The sequence below is a fragment of the Dicentrarchus labrax genome, unplaced genomic scaffold (genome assembly GCF_905237075.1).
Source record: "Dicentrarchus labrax unplaced genomic scaffold, dlabrax2021, whole genome shotgun sequence".
Taxonomy (NCBI): domain Eukaryota; kingdom Metazoa; phylum Chordata; class Actinopteri; family Moronidae; genus Dicentrarchus; species Dicentrarchus labrax.
In genome coordinates, this window is record NW_026136719.1 from 13,002,457 (window position 1) to 13,024,968 (window position 22,512).

General features: G+C 39.9%; 1 protein-coding gene across 2 annotated transcripts in view; it reads right to left on the reverse strand.

The window, feature by feature from the left end:
- Window positions 1–5,442: 5,442 nt before the first annotated feature.
- The window catches only part of pcdh17 (protocadherin 17), a 53,985-nt gene continuing 36,915 nt past the window's right edge, over window positions 5,443–22,512 (reverse strand). For both annotated transcript variants that reach the window (XM_051378261.1, XM_051378260.1), the window contains exon 5: window positions 5,443–10,288. In XM_051378261.1, coding sequence (XP_051234221.1) covers window positions 9,591–10,288 — 698 coding nt within the window. In that variant the 3' untranslated portion in view covers window positions 5,443–9,590. The remainder of the gene's footprint in view (window positions 10,289–22,512) is intronic.

A 22,512-nucleotide genomic window follows, 5' to 3' on the forward strand; every position in this document is an offset into this window, starting at 1 on the left:
AATGTAATATATGTAGGACACATTTACACCGTGGCACCTCAAATGGAGAAAGACAGACAGAAGCTAGTACCATTGTTGAGCCAAATTGAGAATCCTTAAAGGTAATTTCCTTGCAGCTGGTTAAGTAAATGTCAGATAGCATTCAAACAAATCAAACACCCAAACCAGGGAGTCTTTGTGTTATGTGGCACACATCTCTGGGGACTGCCTGTTATTTACACCCTCTCATCCTGTCTAGGTTGGTGCTGTGCGGATGCATCACATTCTCACTTTGTTGTAGATCAGCCTTTAGACTGCTTTAACTGTCAGCCGCAGCCCTTTAAATCCCTCAAGGCCCATTCTATTTGCACTAGCCATTAGCCGAGGAAAAGGCCTCTGCCTGTCGCCCAGCTTATTTAGCAACTCTTTGTTTGTTTTTCCCTTGCTGATTCCCATTTGATCGTTCCATTCCTCACTCCTCATTGATGTGGACTGCGTGTTGCTTTTTTGTTAGTGTTTCAGTGTATAAGTTGGGGAATAGTTGGGGTTGGGGGTGGTGGTTCAAAGCTCTGAAGGACGGTCTAATCACATGCAGGCATGCTGTCAGAGGCTTTAATCGTCTTTGTCAGCCTTGTCTCTGAGTTCAGAAAGGGGCCGACGTCCCTGCATGATACCCACTGCTGTGTTCATACTAGAGATACATAAACTTTGAAAACAAAGGGAGGAAGGCTTTGATCCGACTAAAAGTTGCCAGTTGCCGTTCTTGTACGTAGGGCCTACCATACCATGCAAAAGTTTGGTTTGACCAAGAGTATTTGAAAAGGTGCCAACAGACAATTGTCTTAAAGATGTTCATTTTGGTCAATAGATTCTCAAGGCCAAAGTCCTCAGCCATCAAAGTGAAGTACTGTACTGATAGAAGCATTCTTCTAACTAAGTAGACTCTCGGTGAGCTGCAATAACTTCACTACAGTTGACTGACAAATAGAGAAAATGTCTCAACTTTGCCCCCTAAAAAATGCATTTATTAGTTCATTTTAAATGGTTTATTAGGTGTAAAAAGTCATCGAATATAAGAAACACTTTATGATTAGAAAAATATCACTAAATTTGTAACTACATTAATAAAAATATTAAAGTTTATTGACACCACATCTTGCTGTTTTTACTTAATTTTGTAAATAATAGAACTAAAAATAATCAACAAATTTAGATCCATGTTAGAATCTATGGATCTCTGTCACACAGGTATGTATTTCTCTACCACATAGTGAACCACATACTTGCTTGGAAATTTCTTTTATATTCTTATTTTAACAAAGAAAGTCATTATATCAGATAAAGATAACAGTCACAATCTAGTAAGGTAATTACAATTTAATTACTTGCCAGGCTAATTTCACATGCCGCAAAAGTAATTGCAGCACAGGGAGTGGGGAGGATATGTGTGTGTGTGTGTGTGTGTGTGTGTGTGTGTGTGTGTGTGTGTGTGTGTGTGTGTGTGTAGGTATGTGTGTCTGTGTTTATATTTATGCATGCATACTTATATGGGTGAAATGTAACACAGCACTGTACACGTTCACTGTAAATATTCTGTTTCTTGGGCAACATTGACCTCAGACTGGATTATAACTCTTCTCCTAGAGGAAAAAAGAGATTATGTAATGCAAAGCTTTATAACTTTGCTTTTAGCTATAATCTGAACACATTATTTATTTTGCAAAGATCATTTCCACGAGCCTCCCAAAGAAGGTTTAAATATAGAGTAGACAGAATTGGCAGCTTGGGATATATCCCAAAGAAAGTTGTCAAAATGACATTGTGGTAAAGCTCACTTAATGATGGCATAGCTAATTGATATAAGTGCAAAGGATCAATGTTGCAGCTCTGCCAAAGGAGAACAGCTTCAATAGTAAGATGTTTGTCCCCAAGGTCATATTCTGTTACTGTAATATTGACCTTCCTGTTCCCTCCTGACATTCTGTCCAAATCACATCCTGTTGTTATTGCACAGCCATTAAGGTATCTATCTTCTCTTTCATCCAACACATCCTCTCTGTGATGGCCTCTGTGAACGTTATCAAAGTCTAACAATAAAATAACTTGAGTACTGACCATTAAAGTAACTGATCCTTGGGAAACAAATGGAAATTTTCATGCCCACAGCTTTATAAATTACAAGCAATAATGCACTGTAGGTGCTCAACATGGTCTTTAGTGTCTTCCTAACATTTAATCAACATTGTGTTCGCCTGTTTATGTGAAGCTAAATAATTAAGGAGCCATAGAATTAGGTAATAAACCAGGTAATAATAATAATAATAATAATAATAATAATAATAATACAATTAAAGAAAAATAGGACTCTAGCCTTGAACATCTAAGGACATGACCTCAATGAAACACTACAATGGCAATAATCTCAGAGATTGTATCCGATTTGTCTAGAAACACCAAAAGTGAAAAATTTACCAGCAACAGGAAAGAAAATAGATTTAAATAGAATTGGTTTAAAAGTCCAGGTGGCATTTAGTAAAAGGTCCTCTTAGCTCTTGAGTGTCTTACACACCAGACATTGGATATTTCTGAATTGATTCAGCAGTGTCAGTCAGTCCTGCACTTTGCCAGGGGCACTAATCCATGTGATGGAATTCATATGTCTACTTCATATTAAGTTTCCCGTGTTGCTTATTGACCTTTTCATCTAGCATTTTCCCTCACTGATGTGAGCTGGCCCCTTCACAGAAGCTGTCTAGAGCCATTATTCTGCTGCTTTCTATTCTGCTTCAAGTGAAAAACACTTGAACGCTTAATATACTGCTTTACTTCGAGGGGACTGGGGAGGGAGGGTTTGAATGTGAAATAGACCCAGCAGTCTGAGGTGTTTGGTGCAGTTTGTAAAAGTTTCTTGCTGTGTTTGTGTCTTCATACTATATTCACGCACCAGGTTTTTGTAATAAAAGTTGTCATTTTATATAGATTTGTATTCTTTTGAGGTCATAAAAACCTTTTCTACTTAATACAGGCTGAAGGATGGCTGTATTTCAGACAACGAAGAGTCTGGGTGCACATTTACATAAGTGTGTCACAAAAACTCTTATCACCGTGGCACATTCATTCAGTACCATACATTGTTATTTAGGCATTTGACGTTGTTTTCCATGATTGCGTGTGCCATAATTTCTGAAAAGTGATTGTCTTAAACACCCACTGAGGCACTGTAGCCATAGATACCTACTGTGTTTCGGTCAGTGACATCAAATCAAAGACACTGCACATTACTGTTGCTGTTGTGAGACGTACATTGATATTTCCAGCCTCTCATTTACACAACCATACACACTCTACCTTCTTACACACGTGTGTTTTTCAATTTGCCTTCCTTCTCAAACACTGCCACAAATAAAAGGAGAAACCTTGTTCTTTAACTCATATATGATGAATACCTTCTCTTCTTCATGTTGAAAAGATCTTCTCTTCATTTGCCCTTTTAGCCAGCTCAATACAGAACAGTACTTGATTAAATCCCATTAGCACAGTTATTTGGATCAAGGACCTTGATTAAAATGCAGAAATATGATTTTCCTATCTAGTGTTCCTCTGAAATCTCTAACTCAATTTGGCTGAGACTAAACAACTAAATGAATATTAGATATTATATTATACACCAAATCTGTATGGAAATGATCTTGCTCTATGTATTAAAGTAACAAATGAAACAAATCATGTACATTATCACATTTGTTTCTAATGCATGCATCTGTTGCTGATGATGCATGCAATGTATTGTCAGACATATAAAAAAAAAACAGTTTCTCAGGTTTTGTCACAATTTGTGTACTTACTGCTGCACTTTTTCTACCCCATGGTCTGCCATATCATTGATGGTTCACATTTTTGACAGTTTGTGAGATCTGTAAAGTTCTGAGAGACTATGGTTGAACGTGATAGGCACATACAAGAGGAGAGGCTGATATTTTTTGGAGCTATGGGGTAGGTTTAAAGATAGCTCTACTGGGCCAAATGAGACAGCGCTGCATGTAGGCACTGCAGTCCTAGAGGTGGTGTTTTTAAGAAAGTACCTCTGCTATCTTTTTAATTAATATCTGCCTTCAGGCGACTAGTTAGATACAAACAGAAAAAAACCTTGGTGCATACCAATGGTCCGAAAATCCAGTATGGGGTAAATCACTCCCTCTCTGTGGTCAAAATGAAAATTAATTTGATCGAGTCCTCTTCAAATAATAATTAATTCCACAAATAATTAATCTTGATATATTTGAATGAGTTCTCTTTGGCACAGAATTTTTGTACACATAAAGCACTAATATTCCCATCCCAGTAAATGTTGTGTATTAAGATGGATCTTGAGATTACAAACACTACAGACATGAGTTATCCATCAAATTATTTTAGTTTTATACTTGAATCAAAAAAGAAATTCAAAATATTTAATCTCGTCGGTGCCAAGAAAAAATTCACTGTCAGGTTATGGGAAGTTTTTGTGCAATTAGCATGTGATGGTCCTGAATGAGCAATTTGAAGGACTACAGTTTGGGAAATTACTAACTTTAATCCTTAGACAGCAGTATGCCGATGCGTGCAGACACAAAAGCATGCAACCATATGTACTTCTACAATTAAACAGTGATGATGGAATAATTTCCTGAGAAAATGTAATGGTGTATCATTAGCTTGCATGCTCTGTCATTTTGTATTGAAAAACACTGAAAAAGGACATTAAAAAGCCATTCCAAAGCACTAATACTTTAAGCACCAGTCAGCTCTAAACAGTTTGTTTACTATTCTTCTTGGGGAAATAAACACCATGAGGGAGGTCACATCTGCCACTGCATGTTCCTCTCTGAGCATCGAACACCTAATAGCCATTAATTACGAATTAGGCAAACCAGATTTGACTGAACAAATGGGAAGCATTCAGTATATTTCTCTAACCACAGGCCAGTGTTGAAAATACTTCAAATTGGCCTCTGAATGCGAATCTAGGGTGGAGTGCAACGTCTTATCTGAGAAGCATTAGTGCACACAATTTCAAGCACCAATTTATTTGCCTCTGAGCAATTAGAAAAAAAAAAAACAGAGCATGAGCAGTAATCTTCTGTGAACTAATGTAATGAATGAAGAATCACTTGCCCAAAGCAAAATTCTAAGTCAGTGTATGTGTGTGTGTATGCTTGAGTACGGGGTGCATGCATACGTATGTGCATTTACATCCAAAGAATACGATTGAAAAAGCAAATTTTTATATTTGCTAAAATAAGCTGGCACTTTGAAAGTAAACAGTGCAATCCTATTTGAAAAGGCAAAATTGGCCACAAAGATACTCGAAGGAGCAGAGCAAAAATATTGGGTGTGCGGTGTTATCCCTTGGGAGAAAAGAAATTAAATCAAAGCCATGACTATCCATTCCTCAACCAACTCATACAAGGACAAGTGCAAACATTATTAGTAATTGCTTTTTTATTTGATCTTTTCATCTTTTTTTTTCAGATAGATCACAATGAACACAGCTTTTAGACAATAGCAGTTGAAATAATCCATACAAATGAATGTCTCTGGTCTTTTCACCAGTTGCCCATTGTAGCGTGGAGCCCTATGCTATCAGTGTGGGCTTGGGGGTGAGGGGACGACACTGACAAACATTGGGTGCTTGTTTTAACTAACCAAAATGGCATGTTGTCTCTATGTGTGTGAAGCAGTGGTTGTCTTGAGTCTGTGTGCACCTGCGTCAGTGTGAGTCAGAGACCAGAGGCGGTTAGCCACATTCAACAAGACCCTGTCCTAATCACTTGGTAAAACCAACAATCTCAAGTGGGCAAAATAACCCACTCTAGATTTGAATAATGCACTGCCAACAGTGTATGATGCCAACAGTGTATAATTAGACAATAATGAGAGGCCTTACATTATGCTCAATCTCCAACTGTGTTGACCTCAGCAGCAGCAGCCTCAGCTCTATTAGACAGCAAATAGCCTGAGAGAGGGGGCATGGCTTTAAAAGAGTACCTTCCATCCACTGGACCCAGCTCATTTCCTGCCCACAGTATGAGAGTGTACATAAAGTGGCTAGACCAGGGCAACACCATTAGAGGGGACAGCACTTTAAGTGTGCCTGAACTGTGACACTGACTGTTTGTGGCAGCCAAACTGAGAAAAAGAATCCTGGGGTGACCTCTGCACTTTGTTTTAATTAATGCCCAAAGTAAAGAGAGACCACAGCAATAGAGGTTTAATGTGAGTTGGAATTAAATCTATAGTACACAGGTAACATAAATTAAATTAGAAGAAAGGAATTGTTTTGTCAAACAATGAGGGCGTGAAAGCGAATCAAGGACATGCACACACATACACGCACACACACACACACACACACACACACACACACACACACACTGCTAGTACAAACTGCTTGATCCAGCATGAAGACTGAGCACAATGAGATAAAAAGAAAATAAAGCATGAAGACAAGTGTGGAAGTGACACATTTGTCTGGGTAGTGTTTTGCCCCCTCTTTCAGCCTCCCCTTTACCTTTAAGGGACTACGCATTTAAATGAAAGGCAGTGTGCTGCTGAAGTGCCTGGGTGTTTGTGTGTGTTTGTGTGTGTCTGGGTGTGTGAAAAACAGCATTTTTGTTAGGATCACAGTTGCAGAGTGCACTTTGAACAGCATTTTAACTGTTTGTGCTGTTTGTATGATGTGAATGTCAGGCTTGCTTGATTTATCCAGATATTTGTGAGAGATGACAAAAAGTATCATTTAAAAATAACCATAAATATTTTCCACCTGCATCAAATCTTCCAAGCTCTCTCTAAAAACAGCCTCTGCCATCTCCCAGGAAAAGAGCAAGGGTAAACCGTAACCAAATACTTTACAGACGAAAGAGGGGAGAAAAGCTAACAGTTACTTCGCTCCTCAGAGGCGAGAAAGCAAACAGCTGAGGAAGAGAAAAGTAAGCAAATGAATAGTGAAATAAAAAAAGATATCAAGCAGGCAAAAGATACAGCAGAATGGCAGAATGACAGGAGAATGTCCAAACATGTACCTCGATTAAGAAAAAGAAACAAGAACAGAAATACCAAAACACTCAGATGTGACATGTCTGTAGGATGCGTTATATCTGCTGTCAAGATTCCAACTCAGCTCGGATACATTTTATATTAAACAACCTGGAGCCATATGAATGTAAGTCACTGTTCCCTCTCATGGCTGCATCTTACATAGATTTGGTGATTGTGGTAGTATTTTCCAGAACACATCTAGTCTAATAGCCTACTGTTCTGCTTATTTTACTGTCAGAGAATATTAGAAAAAGCACCTCCCATTCTTATTTCAGAGAGTGGCCGAAATGTGCCAAAATTTTCAAAAATAAATGTCTGTATCATTCTTTTTTTAAGAAAGCCTGAATGTGAAGACACTTGGTTATATAAACCGTGTACCTAAACAGCTAAGACATCAAATCCAAAGTAACTTCAGATAGAATTTCAGATGTCAAGTTTCTCTGCAAAGTATGAGAATTCTAACATGTATAGAGAAGGAGTACATACATAAACAACACAGACTGCTGAAAAAGAACCTCTTTTGGTCCTTTATAGAAAATGCACATTCTGGTGGACCAGGGCTTTATAAGCAGTCACAAGCTCCACAGATACAATAAGCTCTCCGCAGAGACAGTAAGGCAGTTTTATGATCACCAAGGAAACCACTCCACTTTCCATATGGCAGGTTTCTTTTTTGGAAAGAAAGTAAAAACATAATGAACACAAGATACGCATACTAGTCATTGTTAAAGAAAATAGCTGCCCTGTAAAAATCTGCTCAGTAAAAATATTCAAACTGTTATCTTGTGGTTGTTGCTTTTTGTTGTTGGTTTGAATTGTATTCTAGATCAGCTGGCTCATTAAGCTTTCAACAGTTATTGTATTTGATCCAGCTGGATCTCAGGGTAAAAAGAGGCGACATCTCAAAAGCACTGAAGCCAGCCTGCAAAGATGCAGAATAGAGAGGAAAAAAAAACACCAACAAAAACCCAAACTAAAGCAAACTCACAGAGTTCGACAGCTACTAAGGCAACTTTTGCCAAATACAATATAAGCCCATGTATATTGCAACACAACTATATATTAATTTAATAAAATACACAATATAGCTTTTGTACACATAACAATTTGGCTCAAATGCACAGAAATTGCAGTAAAATCAATAAAAATATGTCAATTTTTTGATGTAAACACATCTAAATTGGATACACTTACACATATAATGATATTATGTATAGTGATAATGTGAAGGGACATTTTCTTGTTTGTTTATATTTTTGGATATTTGTTTTCGAAAAACAATGGCAGTGTCCTTTGCAGTTCTTTGAGTTAATACCCCGCTTTTGACCATAACTCGAGGACACTTTTTTACTGAGATTCCTCATTTCTTTTTTTCTTATAAAATGTATAAATATTTTGTTAATATTTGGACACTATACATGGATTCATACATATAATCATCTATATAATCATATAGATATCATCTTTTCACAGTTGAGGAAAAATGTCCCTTTTTATACAACTTGTGATTGCCTTAAGGCATAGTCACGCACATGATAATTCACTGTACACAAGGGACTGAAAGCTGATGATGTTCATGTATAAGACAATTACACAGATGGCCAGTTGTGTGTAAGCATAAGTGTGTTTGTGTGTGTTTGCATGTGTGTAGGAGCATCAGTGCATGTGAGTGTGTCAGCATGTGTATGTGCAAAGTGTAGTGCACATGTGTAAAATTGGTGCGTGCGACTACACTGGCCAGCAACATGAATGTTTAAATAGAGGCGTGAGACAGACACAACTTACACATGTGGCTACAAATGACAGGTGAAACATGGTTACACTGTTAATAATTCTCCTTCAGCGTAGCATTTAAGCCCTCCAACCCCAAGTCCATAACCAACACCTGCGAACACCCCTGATTAACCAATCTCTTCATGTTCAGATACAGGATCCATCACACATTAAACACCTATATTAAAGTCAGAAAAGATAAGGTTGTTTTGTGTATTTCAATCTGTCACTGTCCCAAATAGATTAAAATTTGTTTCTCTGCTTCCACATCGATTGTCGTGTCTGACCATAAATAGTCCTTTTCCATTCAGTCTCTATGGCCATCACACATAACAGAAATCCACCTACACACACTTAGATATGTAGGATTTCACGAGAGACCATGAACAACACACTTATGAGCTGGTGGGCACTTAGATAATAGCTTGCGAGGTGCCAGAGGCATAAGCCTCTGCAATTTGCTTAAGAATCCAAAACAAAAAGAGTTTATAAATTCAGCAGAATTCAGATGTCTGTTACCCAGTTCCTTTTTGATGGTAGGGATCTTAGCACCAAAATTGGTGCCAAATATTAAATGCTCCCATTGTCCGTCCAGTGTCAGTACTTTTCAACAACAAATACAGTGAAAATAGCTCCTATCAAAAGAGCCATTTAACCTTTTTGATTTGTTTTGGTGACAGTTTTGGTGTGAGAGTTTTTGGAACAGCATTCTATTCCTCTCTCTACCTTCATACTTCTTTTTGTTGCAGTCCTTCGTGTCACTTCCTGAGTGTGCCCGTGGCCTCACTTCCTCTGCAGTCCTGCAATAATTTGTCGATGTCTCTCACCACCTGGTCAGCGTCCATTCTGTCACGGTTCGCGTCGGGCTCCACCTGCTCAAGGACACACTCCATTTCACCAGTTGCCTCTTGGCTGATCCTGGAGCGGGCCTCTGCGAGCACCTTGGCCACTGGGTCTGAGGGAGGCAAGGGTGGGTAGACCCCCTGGTCTCTGGTTTGTTTGGTTGGTGACAGGTACTGACCATCAGGAGGTCCGTAGTGGCCGGAGCAGGTGGCAGGAGGAGGTTTGCCTTCAGCCCCATCAGCTGGGCTTTTGACTGAGGAGCAGGGAGACATGGTGGAGCAGCCCTTGGTAGGACTGCTGGAAGCTGAGGGTACCTCTTGGAGCAGTGGACTGAGGGCACGTTTCGCCTTCAAGTAGGGCTTAACATTGGCAACCAGGATGGTGTGGTCACGCCTCTCTTTTCCAAAAGTACAGAACGTCTTCTTGCCATTGGGGTTGACAGTCTCGTAGGTCTCCATCTCGGGCACAGTCTCCATCCCCGCTGGAACAAACATATTGTTGCGGTAATCGACACCCTCTGCCTGGTTTCCTCCAGCAGGGAACTGGGGCATCCAGCAGCGGTCAGAATGACCCAGTACTCGGCACTCCTCCGTACAATTCACACAATCCTCATCTGCAGAGAGAAACAAAGGGAGGGGATGGATGGAGAAGAAAGTGGTATTTATGTCAGTAGTGTGCATAGAATAGAATTAAACCACACAGGGAGAGGGTAATAGAATCATAGCACTATTATAAAACCGACCTGCACAAACAGTTGGAGCCCAAAGTTGGGGAAGCAGAGCCAAGCCTAATCAAATCATGTAAAAAAAGGAAGAGCCAGCTAAGGATGTCCCATTCCAAACACTGTAAATGTATGCACATGCGCACGCATGCACACACACCTTTCCAAGGGACTGGGGGACACCTGCTAGCATTTTCCAAAGCTCTGATCAAGGGGATGGCAGAGCATACAGAAGGGATGGGGAGGGAGCGAGAGAAAAACAACAACAGTTGAGGTTTGGCAAAGGCATAGTGCCGTTATCATAAATTCATGTCAGTGGGCTTTGAAGCCCTCCCTAGACAGAGCGACTATGCCAAATGGCTCGTGCTTCTTCCTCGTGTGTTTGTGCCTGTTTATTTGTGGGCTCCTTGTTGTGTGTGCACGCATGTGTGTATAAGTGTGAGTGTGTGTTCTCCTCTTTCATCTCTATTCAGAAGGATGCACACTGGCTGATTATGGGAGTGTTCATGCCTGTGTCAAACAGATCCAGAACTTGGTTAAAAAAAAATTAATAAAATAAAAGATGAGCACTTTTTTTTCTCCTCTTGGGCGTGAAGTGAAAAAACAGAGAGAGAGAAAAAAATTGGAGCATCTGTTGTCCCATAAATGGAATTTTTCCATTGGCCGGGTGGGATGAAACCAAGAGAAGACACACAGACAGACAGTATCCTAACTCCTAACTAATACTATAGGAATGAAATACAAGTACATCTAGTTCCTTTCCTATCGTTTCTCATCCTCATCCACAAATCAGACTCCAAGTGGTCAGTTACAAAATTTTTTTATGAAAAGATATTAAAATGCTTATTGTGTATCATGTTTGGTTCTGCCGCAGCGTGTACAAACAGACAATTTGCACATGCTTCTCTGTTTGCTGCCTTGACAGGCCTCCATCAATCATTCCATTAGTTAAAAAAGTGTAAATTTTACAATGTACAAGTTAGACAAACCCAAGAATGCAAAAATACCCTAGCATTCAACACTGCTCTCCGGCAGAATCCAAAGGTTGCTTGCTGAGGCTTCTAAACAAATGTAGCAGCTCGGGTCAATTTGCATATTGGTTTTGAGATATGCAATGCATCCCTGCCCGTTTGTGGAGCCAAACACTGCAGACAAACACCACACTTATAATTTCTTATAGTAATGCAACACTTCCTTGTGTGCTAAAATACACTGTTTGGTACAAAACAAACTGCAACAGAACTGAGGCAGCTTTCTTTGTTAAGAGGAATCCTATTCATGGGAGTTTATTCATAGGAGCTTAATTTTTGCATTGTTAATGTTTGTATAGCCCAATGAAAGTGTCAGAAGCACAAGTGACAGAGAGCCTATATTTGAACTAGAATACAGTCATAGATTTAACAATTCTTTGCTTTTATAATTAACTGAAAACAGCTTCTTGTCACCCTTCACCTCCCCTGCTGAATGTTAATGGTTTAAACCTTGATTCCTCCTGATCAATCCTTGCCCTCATGCATTAAGTTTTGGACCAAAATGACATTTAAATCAGTGAAATCTACCGTCCTTTAACAAGTTTGTTGTGTCTGAAACCAAAGTCAGTGATAGGTGATACTCTAAGGGATATGTTAACACAGGGATTTACGTGTCCTCTTAGGCTGTGTTTATAACATTTAAAAGGAGCCAGAATGAGGCTACTCAGAGCTGTACAGCTTCTCCGCTGTTATTCTCAACTAAATGTGAGAAGACAACATTACTGTTAGGAGCTGTAACGCCACTCCATCAATTCCATTATGTGATGCATGCACCTTTACAGCAAGCCGAGAGTGCTGCTTTAAAGACCACAAACTTGGGACTAATACAATCTTTCATTGATGCAAATGAGCGGGCAGAGTGGATGTGCTTGAGTGCACTTGGCCAGGCTGTCTTTGCTGTGTTGCGGGTCAGCAGCCTTGATTCCTGAGAGACTGCCCTCCTAAGCTGTAGAGATGAGCTTAACACTTCACAAATGTTTGAAGAAGCCAAACAGCGCTGGCAAAGAGAGCCTGACATTTCCCATGTCGAGGCAGTCATCTGAAGAGGAAATAAGGTGAGCTAGAAAGCCGAGGCCAGACCAGTTTGAGATGGACTACATTTAAATAGTGTGGGGGTGAGCGAATGCATCTGCATGCACCAAGAAGCATTTGTGTATGTGTGTGTGTCTGTGTGTGTGTGTGTGTGTGTGTGTGTGTGTGTGTGCCTGTGTTTGTGCAAGAGTGATTTGAGATTAGAGTAAGAAAATATAAACAACATGTCACAGCACGAGAGATCGATGATATGGTCGAAAGCTTGTACATACATAATACAAACCTGAATACACTTTCCAACCAGAACACACTATTACTGTAATCCATCACAGAGTCACAAAATATAGACCCTACGTGTAACCAGGCTGAACAGCTGGCCAACCACTACCTTTCACACACTCACACGCATGCATTACAGACATACACAATTCACTTGGCCCCTACAATGTCTTCGTGCTCTCAGAGGTGATTGTCCATTCACCGTGTGCATATTAAAGCATAAATAATCCATCCAGACACATTTCCCTCTATTTAGTTGGAGGAAACCTCTGATAGATTATTCATGTCTCAGCTGCACGTTCAACCTTCAGGCGTTCTCCTCATATCTATGGCTAACAATATGACATATGAGAGCAAGGGTGACATTCATCTCCCTCCCTCCCTCTCTGTCTCTCGCTCTGTATCTTCACCATGGCTGCACCAGCTCTTTGGGATGGGCAACAGAAGCCTCCACCAAGGACACATTTGCCTGTGATCATTTGGCTATGGGGGCGTGCTCAGTCGTGCCCGCTCAGTTTCTCTCTCAGGGCTGCCTATGGTCCAAGATAAATTACACTGATAGATACAGTGAATCATGCAATCATTTGTCACAGTTTGATTCATGTCTCAGTCAATGATTTGATATGGTACATACTAATAATCTGCTTTATTCATTATGTTTGAATTTACTATAAATCATCAAAAAAAGGATTCATATTAGATATTAACGTAGTTTATATTGGTCACTCACTTTTATGTTTTGTGCTGCTATCCTGTCCTCAATGTATCATAGCAATATTTTTTTTCACTTTTGCAACATCATTGCTTTCACTTTTCAGCGGAAACATATCTAAACCTCAAGATAGCTTGAACTTCAAGATATCAATCTATGTTTACAACAGGCACACAGTATTTTTTATCTTTCAGTGTTCATTCTTTTATCAAATTTCCAATCTTGGATGCTGATGTTGTATGGCTAAAGAAAAACTGTGTCCTTAAATCTCATCTCACGTACAAGCCTTGAAAATGGCCGGTGCATCTTATAACCACATTGGCCCTGAACCAAATGGAAACAAATGAAAAAATCAGGGGAAGGTGCAATGATATGCAGCAAGAATGTTAGATCACTCAGTTTTAAGTATGACTAAAACATTTTGGACATAAAATAGAAAAGAAAAGGCTAAATTCAGCTCTTTACCAGGAAAGTCTCACTGAAACGGTGATCAAATTGTGAGGAGGCATCCAGTGGATGTTTGTATCTTTGCAGCCCTATTGTAGACACTTGACCTGAATGCCTGATTGAAATCAGATATTTATTACACCTCTATTGCCAACGAAAAAGTTTAATTAACTCTACACACTCTTTTGTACTTGTGGATGCTTTTTTTAACAATGAGCAGCCAGAGCTATCTTACTACCTCTGGCAGGGTTAATTGCCTTGCTTTAGGGCAGAATAGCAAGGCTGGGTAACAATGAGTTAGATAGTACAGCTGTGTTGCTGCCAGTTATCTTTACTGCTAAGAGCACATGAAACAGATATAAAAGTAGCAAAGCTACTCTAAGAAATCTTTGAGCAATGGCTAAAGGACACACTGTGTCAAAGAAACTGTTACCAACTTAGAGAGACCCTTAATTAAGCAACATTGGGAAAACGAAGGAGAAGTAGTAAATGATCTTGGTTCACTGTGTTATTTGTCAACATCAGATATTGCTCTGCCTCGTAACAGGAGCTGGGGTGAGATAGGCCAGTGGAAGAGAAGGATAGATGAATGAAGAATTTGTTAATTACTTTCTGAACCAATGGGGTGCCCTATCTAAAATGTAAAAATCAGTCTCTACGTGTATCTCTTTATAGTGACTGGAACACTTTTAGAGGCAGTTTTTGCTGAATAAATTATGAATAATTTGAATGAATAATTTCAATTAGGAATTCCATTTAAAAGCAAGGTAGAGAATCTAAAGCAGTGTGTAATGACTGCCGGATGTATTAAGAAGGCGAAGAGAAAACACGGAGAAGTGCATTGTACATACGTTGAAATTGCATAATGTATGTTGGTAGGGTCTGAATGAATTTTATGACTAAAAGACAAAAAAAACTCTAAAAGAAATAGACTTGCAATTCATCAGTGACAAAGGAAAAAATATCTACTTTCTAGTGTTCCTAATAATTTTAAAAGTAATGTTTTCTGATTCACAGCGCTGTCCTTCTCTACTCTCTGTTAGTTGTATGCCCTGATCTTTCTAGAGCACTGAGCCTGTTGTGCAGTTATAATGGATTTACAAGAACAGGAAACTATTATTGGTATCTCATTTTTAACCTACCCTTTTCTAATCCTCCTTGAGGAGCACTGTGCAAGTGCAGATGCAAAAGAAAATTCACAACAAAGAATTGACAATGGTGGGTCATACTCTTACAGACATTGACACCCACCCACCTACCCACAATATTCACTACCACAACTCACACTTGATATGATTCACAACACGGTGTTCACTGTAAAATGTCAAGATGGAGTGAGGTCGATACTTCAATAACCCAAAGGGGTCAGAAATAAATGCTGAAGAAAAAAAGGAAAAAAAGAAAAAAGACACAAAAAAAAACTTAATACAGTGTTAAACCCAGTGGACTACTAAATTGTGTGTCCTGCTGTCATTTAGCCAGTAATCACATACAAACAACCAAACTTCATTACCATCTCACATCATGAGAGTTTTCAGTATCATGAAAACACCCTGGAGTCATTTCAACATCACAGCAACAGTGAAGATGCTTCATCTACTGAGCCTTAAAATGCCTCTCATCTCTTTCCAAATTGTAAGAAAAAAAAAAAAAAAAGCACCCTTCTGTTTTCCTTCCAGAACTTTTACTAAATTAATGTAATTAACAAGGGCTACAGGCCATGTAATATCACACATAGGTCAGCCAGAAGGGACATGGCCCTCCCTCAACACAGACTGATAGAAAGTAACTGGTCACCATCCCCAGAATCCCTGTTTTGTGTTTTTTTTTGTTTTTTTTCTCCTCTCCTCAATTTAATTTTTCAAACTTTTAGTGGTGGAAGCTTCCCGTATGGTGTGTGAAGGATGTGCACCTAAACCTGTGAGTGTAAAAGTGTGGCTTGTGTATCAGTGTGTGTCATAAAGCCTGGTGTGATTTCCCTAAACACCCTTTTCTCCCTCCAGACGCCTGCCCCCCTGGCCCTACATGCCCATCCCTTCTCGCTTTATTACCCAGCCCTGTGATTAATGTCCCTCTGTCACACACTGTGGTTCCCTGGGAGGGAGGGAGGAACCAAGAGAGAGCTGTACGTGCAGACTATTGCTAGCAAAGCAGCAGCAACCCCGAATACAGGACAAACTCATAGTGCGGTAGTGTGTTCCCTAAGTTCAAAAACAAAGTGCAAGAAGAGTAAAAAGCTACAAACACATAACGATTTTGCATCCATCACACTGGTGGTGAATCATTTTACCATCATGCACACCTGGGTAGTCATTAGACAGCTCTATGAGCTACCAAAGGAGACTATGAGGATGGAGAATGAGCCGAGATAATATGAGTGTGTATTTGTGTGTTGAGGTTGTGTTGCTGTGAGTATGCCCCAACCCACCCAAGGTGGACAGGAGGAATGGCAGCTGACGAATCGCGCAGAGCATCTGTGACAGACCATGACTGCACCTGTTCACCTGAGGGAGCTCACAGTGTGTTTGTGTGTGCATGTGTGTGTGTTATTGTGTTTTTAATCTCCTGACCGACTGCTATCTGGCCCAGCTGATTCATGCAACCCCCCCCCCACCACCACCACCCTCCCGCATTCTCAGCCAATCAGGGTGACTAAATATTTGAACTGCACAGATGAGAGAGTCTCCACTCTGACTGAGCCTAATGTTTAGTAAATATCTTATGACTTCTCAGGTCGCCAGTCTAGCAAACAGAGAGAGAAAAGAGAGATCATTTAAAACTTTGGGTCTGGGTGAAATGAGTGTGCATCAGATATTTTAGATTTTGTTTTCTAAGAAATTACGAAGTAGACCGGAGGGCCGATTTGTCCTGGGGCTATATTCAAAAAACTATCAATCAATATGGTATTTATGGTTGAGGTAGATCCAGTAACCACTTTTTCAATTTGTGAAAATTACTTTTCTAAAACTTTTCTCTTATGAATCTTTTATCATGACACAGACCCAAATAAATAAAAATGTTATATTTCTCATCACTTCGGATATAGACCAATCTAGTTTATATTCCTTTCTCCTTACGCAGCATTGATGGGGTGAAAACGAGAGCATTACTCAAGTATATTACTGCATTTGATATTGTTATGATTCTAAAACAGAGCTGTGCTGGGAAAACAGGTTGGTTTCTACAGTTGGCCAGTCTGTTTTGTCAACAATACATCAAGTGGTTGCAATACAATAGTATTTCCATCAAACTGCTGTTTTGGTGTACTCAACATATTTTGCTGTGGGACCTGCATTTTATGCTGGCCTACTGCTCCACTCTAATGTATCAACAACAGTAAATTTTGCCTGTGATGTGATTTAAAATGGTAATTCGGAATACACTTATTCCTTTTTTTCTGGTGAAACTCTCCTTGGTATTAGAGCCTGCACTCAATTTTATAATGTAAATAATGGTATCCAAATTAAAACAATTTTAAGATATTACATTATCAATTGTTGGTTATTGTGCAATTATAAATATAAACCTTCACTGGTTGGAGTGTGGTTGTGTGTCAAGGGTATAGGTCTATATTATTTGGTGCAGTGGGTGGCTTAGCACAATGAGAAGGATACTTCTCTCCAGTGTAATGGCTTTTATCACAGTGGGAGGCAAGAGAATACCGATGCATAGCAGGAAGTGCTTGGCAGCAGTGGTGGGGGTGCTTGGTGGCTGGCAATGCCTAGACTGAATCAAGGACATATATCTGTGGATCAAACACGTCCTCTCTTCAGGCATTCTCTCACAAACTGCAGGCCCCTTCCATCAGCTAATGCCTGGCTAAGTTGTTCAAAGAACACCCCGAGGAGAGAGTATTTATGCATGGGAGAGAGAGAGAGATGAAAAACCCAAGAGGAGGAGGAAGCATAAGCTCATATTCAAACAAAAACAAACACACAAAGCCTAATCAATGATGAGCAAGCAGGGCTGCGTGCTGTGGGTGGCGAGAAAGGTCTGTGAGTTGTACAGATGAGGGGCATCTGGACAGCCAGATTGATGTTCTCAAACAGCACTTTCCCTTTAACACAAAGCAGCAATGAGTGCCCAAAAGCGCATGATTTGGTCATTATAAATACAAATTTGTTTGCAAGTGACCTACCTAGTTATAAAAAGGCTGCATCCTGTGTGTTCCTGTGTGTGTATTTTCCTGTTTGTCTGAAAAGTGTAGAGCCGACTGTGCACTTAGACTCTGCTAGTGTCAGTATGTCTTCAACTTGAGAGCATATTGATTGTTTTTTAATGAAGCTCATTTAAGGATACTCCATTACAATATGAATAGCTTTTCTTTGCATTGTGTGTGTTTTCACTACATGCTTTAAACTTGTCATCCACAGATAAGCCACATGCTGCCTGCTATAATCTCAACTATCAAATGTTTCTGCAAGGTTTAATTCTTAGTTGATGGTCGGCCTTGAGACAACTGTGTAAAGAAAAAAAAAATGGTGGGGGTGTGGGTATCTCACCATTCTGTTATCTGTTGACAATCAGACCACAGACTGGGAAAACAATAAACAGGTTTCCAACAGTTGTGAACGGCCATGGGAACCTATCCAAGGCTAAAAAGTGCTGAGAACAGACAAACTAATGTTATCAGCACATCTGTGACGTGTGACAACACTCTTTAGAAAATTCCCACTGCTGTGTTTGAGCAACCTATTCAACAAGTTTTAAGTATTTTTGAAGTGCTTTCATTGCTAAGGACAGAAGAACAGAGACGAAGAAAACGACCACATAGAATGAACTATTTTTGCGTTGTTTCTCTCGTTGTGCTCACAGCAGCGTGGGGCATTCACCGTTTGTGGTCAGAGGCAACCAATAAATATTGCAGGATCAGTCGAGGTAGATCTTGCTTCAGCCAATCAAAAAACTTGAACCTTTTTTCCAACCTGTGACTTAAGATGTTGTATAATTCACATTTCCTCTGGCTATAGCTCACTCTTCCTCTCCTCTTCTCTCACTCGTTAAGTGTTCTAATGGTGGAGCGATTGCAGCAGAGAAGCCACAGGCAACCTATTAGATATAGATGTCTGAGAGGAACAACTCTTATATCGTTCCTGCTGTCATCAAGCTATTTATATACCTATCAAAAAGTTTACATGACAAGGCTTTAAAAATATAAATAATTTATGCAAACATGACAACTGTCTGTTAAGGTATGTAAACTACTTTTCTTAGCTTGTCCCTGCATAATATAGAAAAACATAAGAATGTGCTCCTATGTATTACTTATGTAAAAACTGCCTTATATCCAAATATTGAACATGATTTGAGGAGAACAGCTCACAAAACAAGTGTACTGCACAGCCACCTTTTCAAATGGGATTAGGTGGCGTGTTCTGTGGTAGACATGTTAGTAAGAAGGAACAAAGAGAGACATAAAGCCACAGGTCAATAGTATCTTGCTACCTTTACCTGGTGAGACACATGGAGGGTGGCACAAAGGGTGGCAAGGAGACAAGAAGGGGACTTATTAGAAGATGAGGCGAGAAGCGTGGTGAATCTGTGGCTAATCCTCCGTTTCCTCTAAGCCTGTGTAATTAGGACATGGGGGATTGCACCGTGACAGGGGATGCTTCTGGACCGCCTTGCTTTTTCTCCTCTCTTTTGTTTATTTCTTCCCTCTTTAGCCTGGGTTTATGGTAGTTTGTCATCTAAATAGCGTGCTCGTGTGTGTCTTGTCTATATTGTGTGTGCATTGCGGCATGTTCACTCATAAGCAATACAAACAGACACAGCATGCCTGCACCATGTTTTCTTTCTGCTCACTACTACTTACTGTTTGCAGATGTGAACAAGAGCCTGCTCTTTTTTTCTGCTTTGGTCGCTGCGTGATACCCTTAGATTGTATTTGGGGGAATCAAATGGGCTGTTTCAATCAAACAACACTTCCTCCACCACACACACGCCAAACAAACAGACAAACAAACACGGCATGTTCGAAGGGTGCCTACTGTAACAGAAGAGTCTTAGACATGAGACCAGAGAGGCTGATCAGCATCCTTTTGCCTGTTAATAGCCTTAATCTACTTCCTTTCCCCAGTAGACAGTAAGGAAAGTTGCCTTGGCCCATTTAGAAAGATAGTGAGTGCAAGAAATAAAGTGAGAAAGAGAGAGATAGAGAAAAGAAGAAAGACAGAGAGAAAAGGGAGGGGGCAGGGAATTAAAAAAAATTAAGCCGAGAGAATCTATGACTCACCAGCTCATTACAGAAATCCTGTTTCTTTCCAAGGAGAAAACAGGTTTAAAACACCCTATTAAAGGAAGAATGAAGGGAAACCTTTTGTTGCTAATTCACAGAGGGTCGTCTTTTGAAGTGCTTCACTCCAACACATTTCTACATTTTAAGCGTGCTACTTTAATGATGCCATTTCCAACACTATAGATTTGAGGGATCTCTTCTGAAACTGATTGGATTTAGCACCTAAAATGAGACTCCATGGCCCCGTCCTGATAACTGCCCTAAAACAACACGGATAAAACACAGTGACAATCCATACAATAACAAGATCCACCAGACTTCATACAATCCTGTCACATTTGCTGAATTAAATCACTTTCTTTTATTGTCTCTCTCTCTCCGTCTGCCTCTCTGTTTGTCGCTCCCTTTTGAACAAAGGGATTTGAACAACTCAGGGTGTCATGGCTTTGTGCAAGTAATCATTCCCATGTGTACTGCTTTAGAAGGATTAGGGAAAGTGCTTCTGATTCCCTCTCTCAACAGAACCATCACTGTAATACAACAACACATACAGTGTGCAGTAGCACAGTGCTGTCCTTACTCTTGCATTAGGGTCCTCCATTTCAAATGACCTTGATCATTTCTTGTATTGAGTTTTGTATTAAGAATGAAGCTTAGCTTTGAGACAAAGAACTCCATCAAAATCATGCTAAAAAGAGGAATGGGAAAATGTTGTAACACTTATGCTTATTTGACAGCTGCCACTTGCAATACCTTCCTCCTAGTGGCTAAAATAAGTCAAACTCAATACAGACAGGGTAGGTAGAGGAAACATGTCGAGAGACTTGACACTCAGAGCCTAATGCAATCCAAGAAGGTGCCAAAACCTAGAAGAATGAATTGGTCTTGGCTGGTGCTGACTTGGGGTTCCAAAAAATGTTTCAAACATATAAAAAAAGTAATAGAAAAAATCAGAAATCATGTTTCTGACACAATTCCAAACAACACAATTCTTAATCCAAGTTTGGAAATTACATGCTGCAGTAGAAAACCAAACTATGGTTGCATGAAAAGCCAGATGTGCTCATTATTTGCAAGGTTATTTTTCAGATTAAATTTTACAGACTGTGATGTCGCTACCAGAACCTCTAGTATTTCTTAGGAGAGCAGCTGTGACACTTGTGAAGATCTGTTGTGCACTTCTCTTACATTAATTCAGCAAAACTAACAGCATCTACAGCTGTGTAAAAATACTTTAAGCACTTACCCGATATGACACCAGTCAGATGTTTTCAAACAGCCTAATCTGACAGACCAAGCCTGTTTACTAGTCCGTGTAAATATTTTCATTTTTCTTCCACTTTTTTTAAGTAATTTTTTTTGGCCTTTTCATGCCTTTATTTGATAGGGACAGCCGAAGATTGACAGGAAAGGTGGGTAGAGAGAGAGAGAGAGAGAGAGGGGATGACACTTTTATCCAGTTTTACTTACTAAATCACATACAGTACATACATTTATATGTAGATAGTATTTGTGTGTTATTACCAGTTCCTTAGAGTACACTAAATCACATGGAATCACATGCACTATTTACATGTAATTTGGCAAATGAAAGGAATATGAATGCTGAAACAAGTTTTGGCTAAATTAGTAATGCACACCATCAATTATGAAAATGTAGTAAAGTTCACTTCCCTACTTTTTCTTCGTACCATACCTGACACCAATACCGTGAGAAGTATCAATCTCTCAAATACTAGTATCATTACCTTCTGTAATGAAATGGGATCACCCTCAGGCTGACTTCCTGCTAAAGTGTGTGATACATTTGCCAACAGAGGGAGAGTAGTGTGAAGACGCACCACCTGTAAAGCTACTTGCTATGCCACGCAGCAGTACCCCACTCTAAATTCATCCTCCAGCACATGTGCTCATGAGACTAATATGTGCAATAGGAAAACTGTACACTTTAGCATGTAGGCATTTGATCAATTGTGCCAATGAACAGCAGTGTAGCTCCCCTAAGGATATTGGCGGGTGTTGAACAGAGGCTAAGTGGAAAGGTGGAGAGAGGTAGGTTGAGTCGATGGTGTTGGCTTTCTCAGCCCCGGGGCCTAACACATTTAGAGAGCTAACTGACACACTTTGGATGTATTAGCCACAGTGAGCTCTGCCAACCTCTTCTCTATTTCTGCTGCACCTCCTCCTCCTCCTCCTATCGCCGTCTGTCTGTCACTACAATCTCCTCTCTATGCAAGACTGAGGAACATGCCTAGTGTTTCAGCAACATTGCTTTAGCATTGATGTTCCTCCGAGCCCCAGCCAAATTGGTGTTTGCCAGTCTAGACACTGGTTGCTTGTGTCTCTGTGTGGATAAACATTCGCACACACTAACACT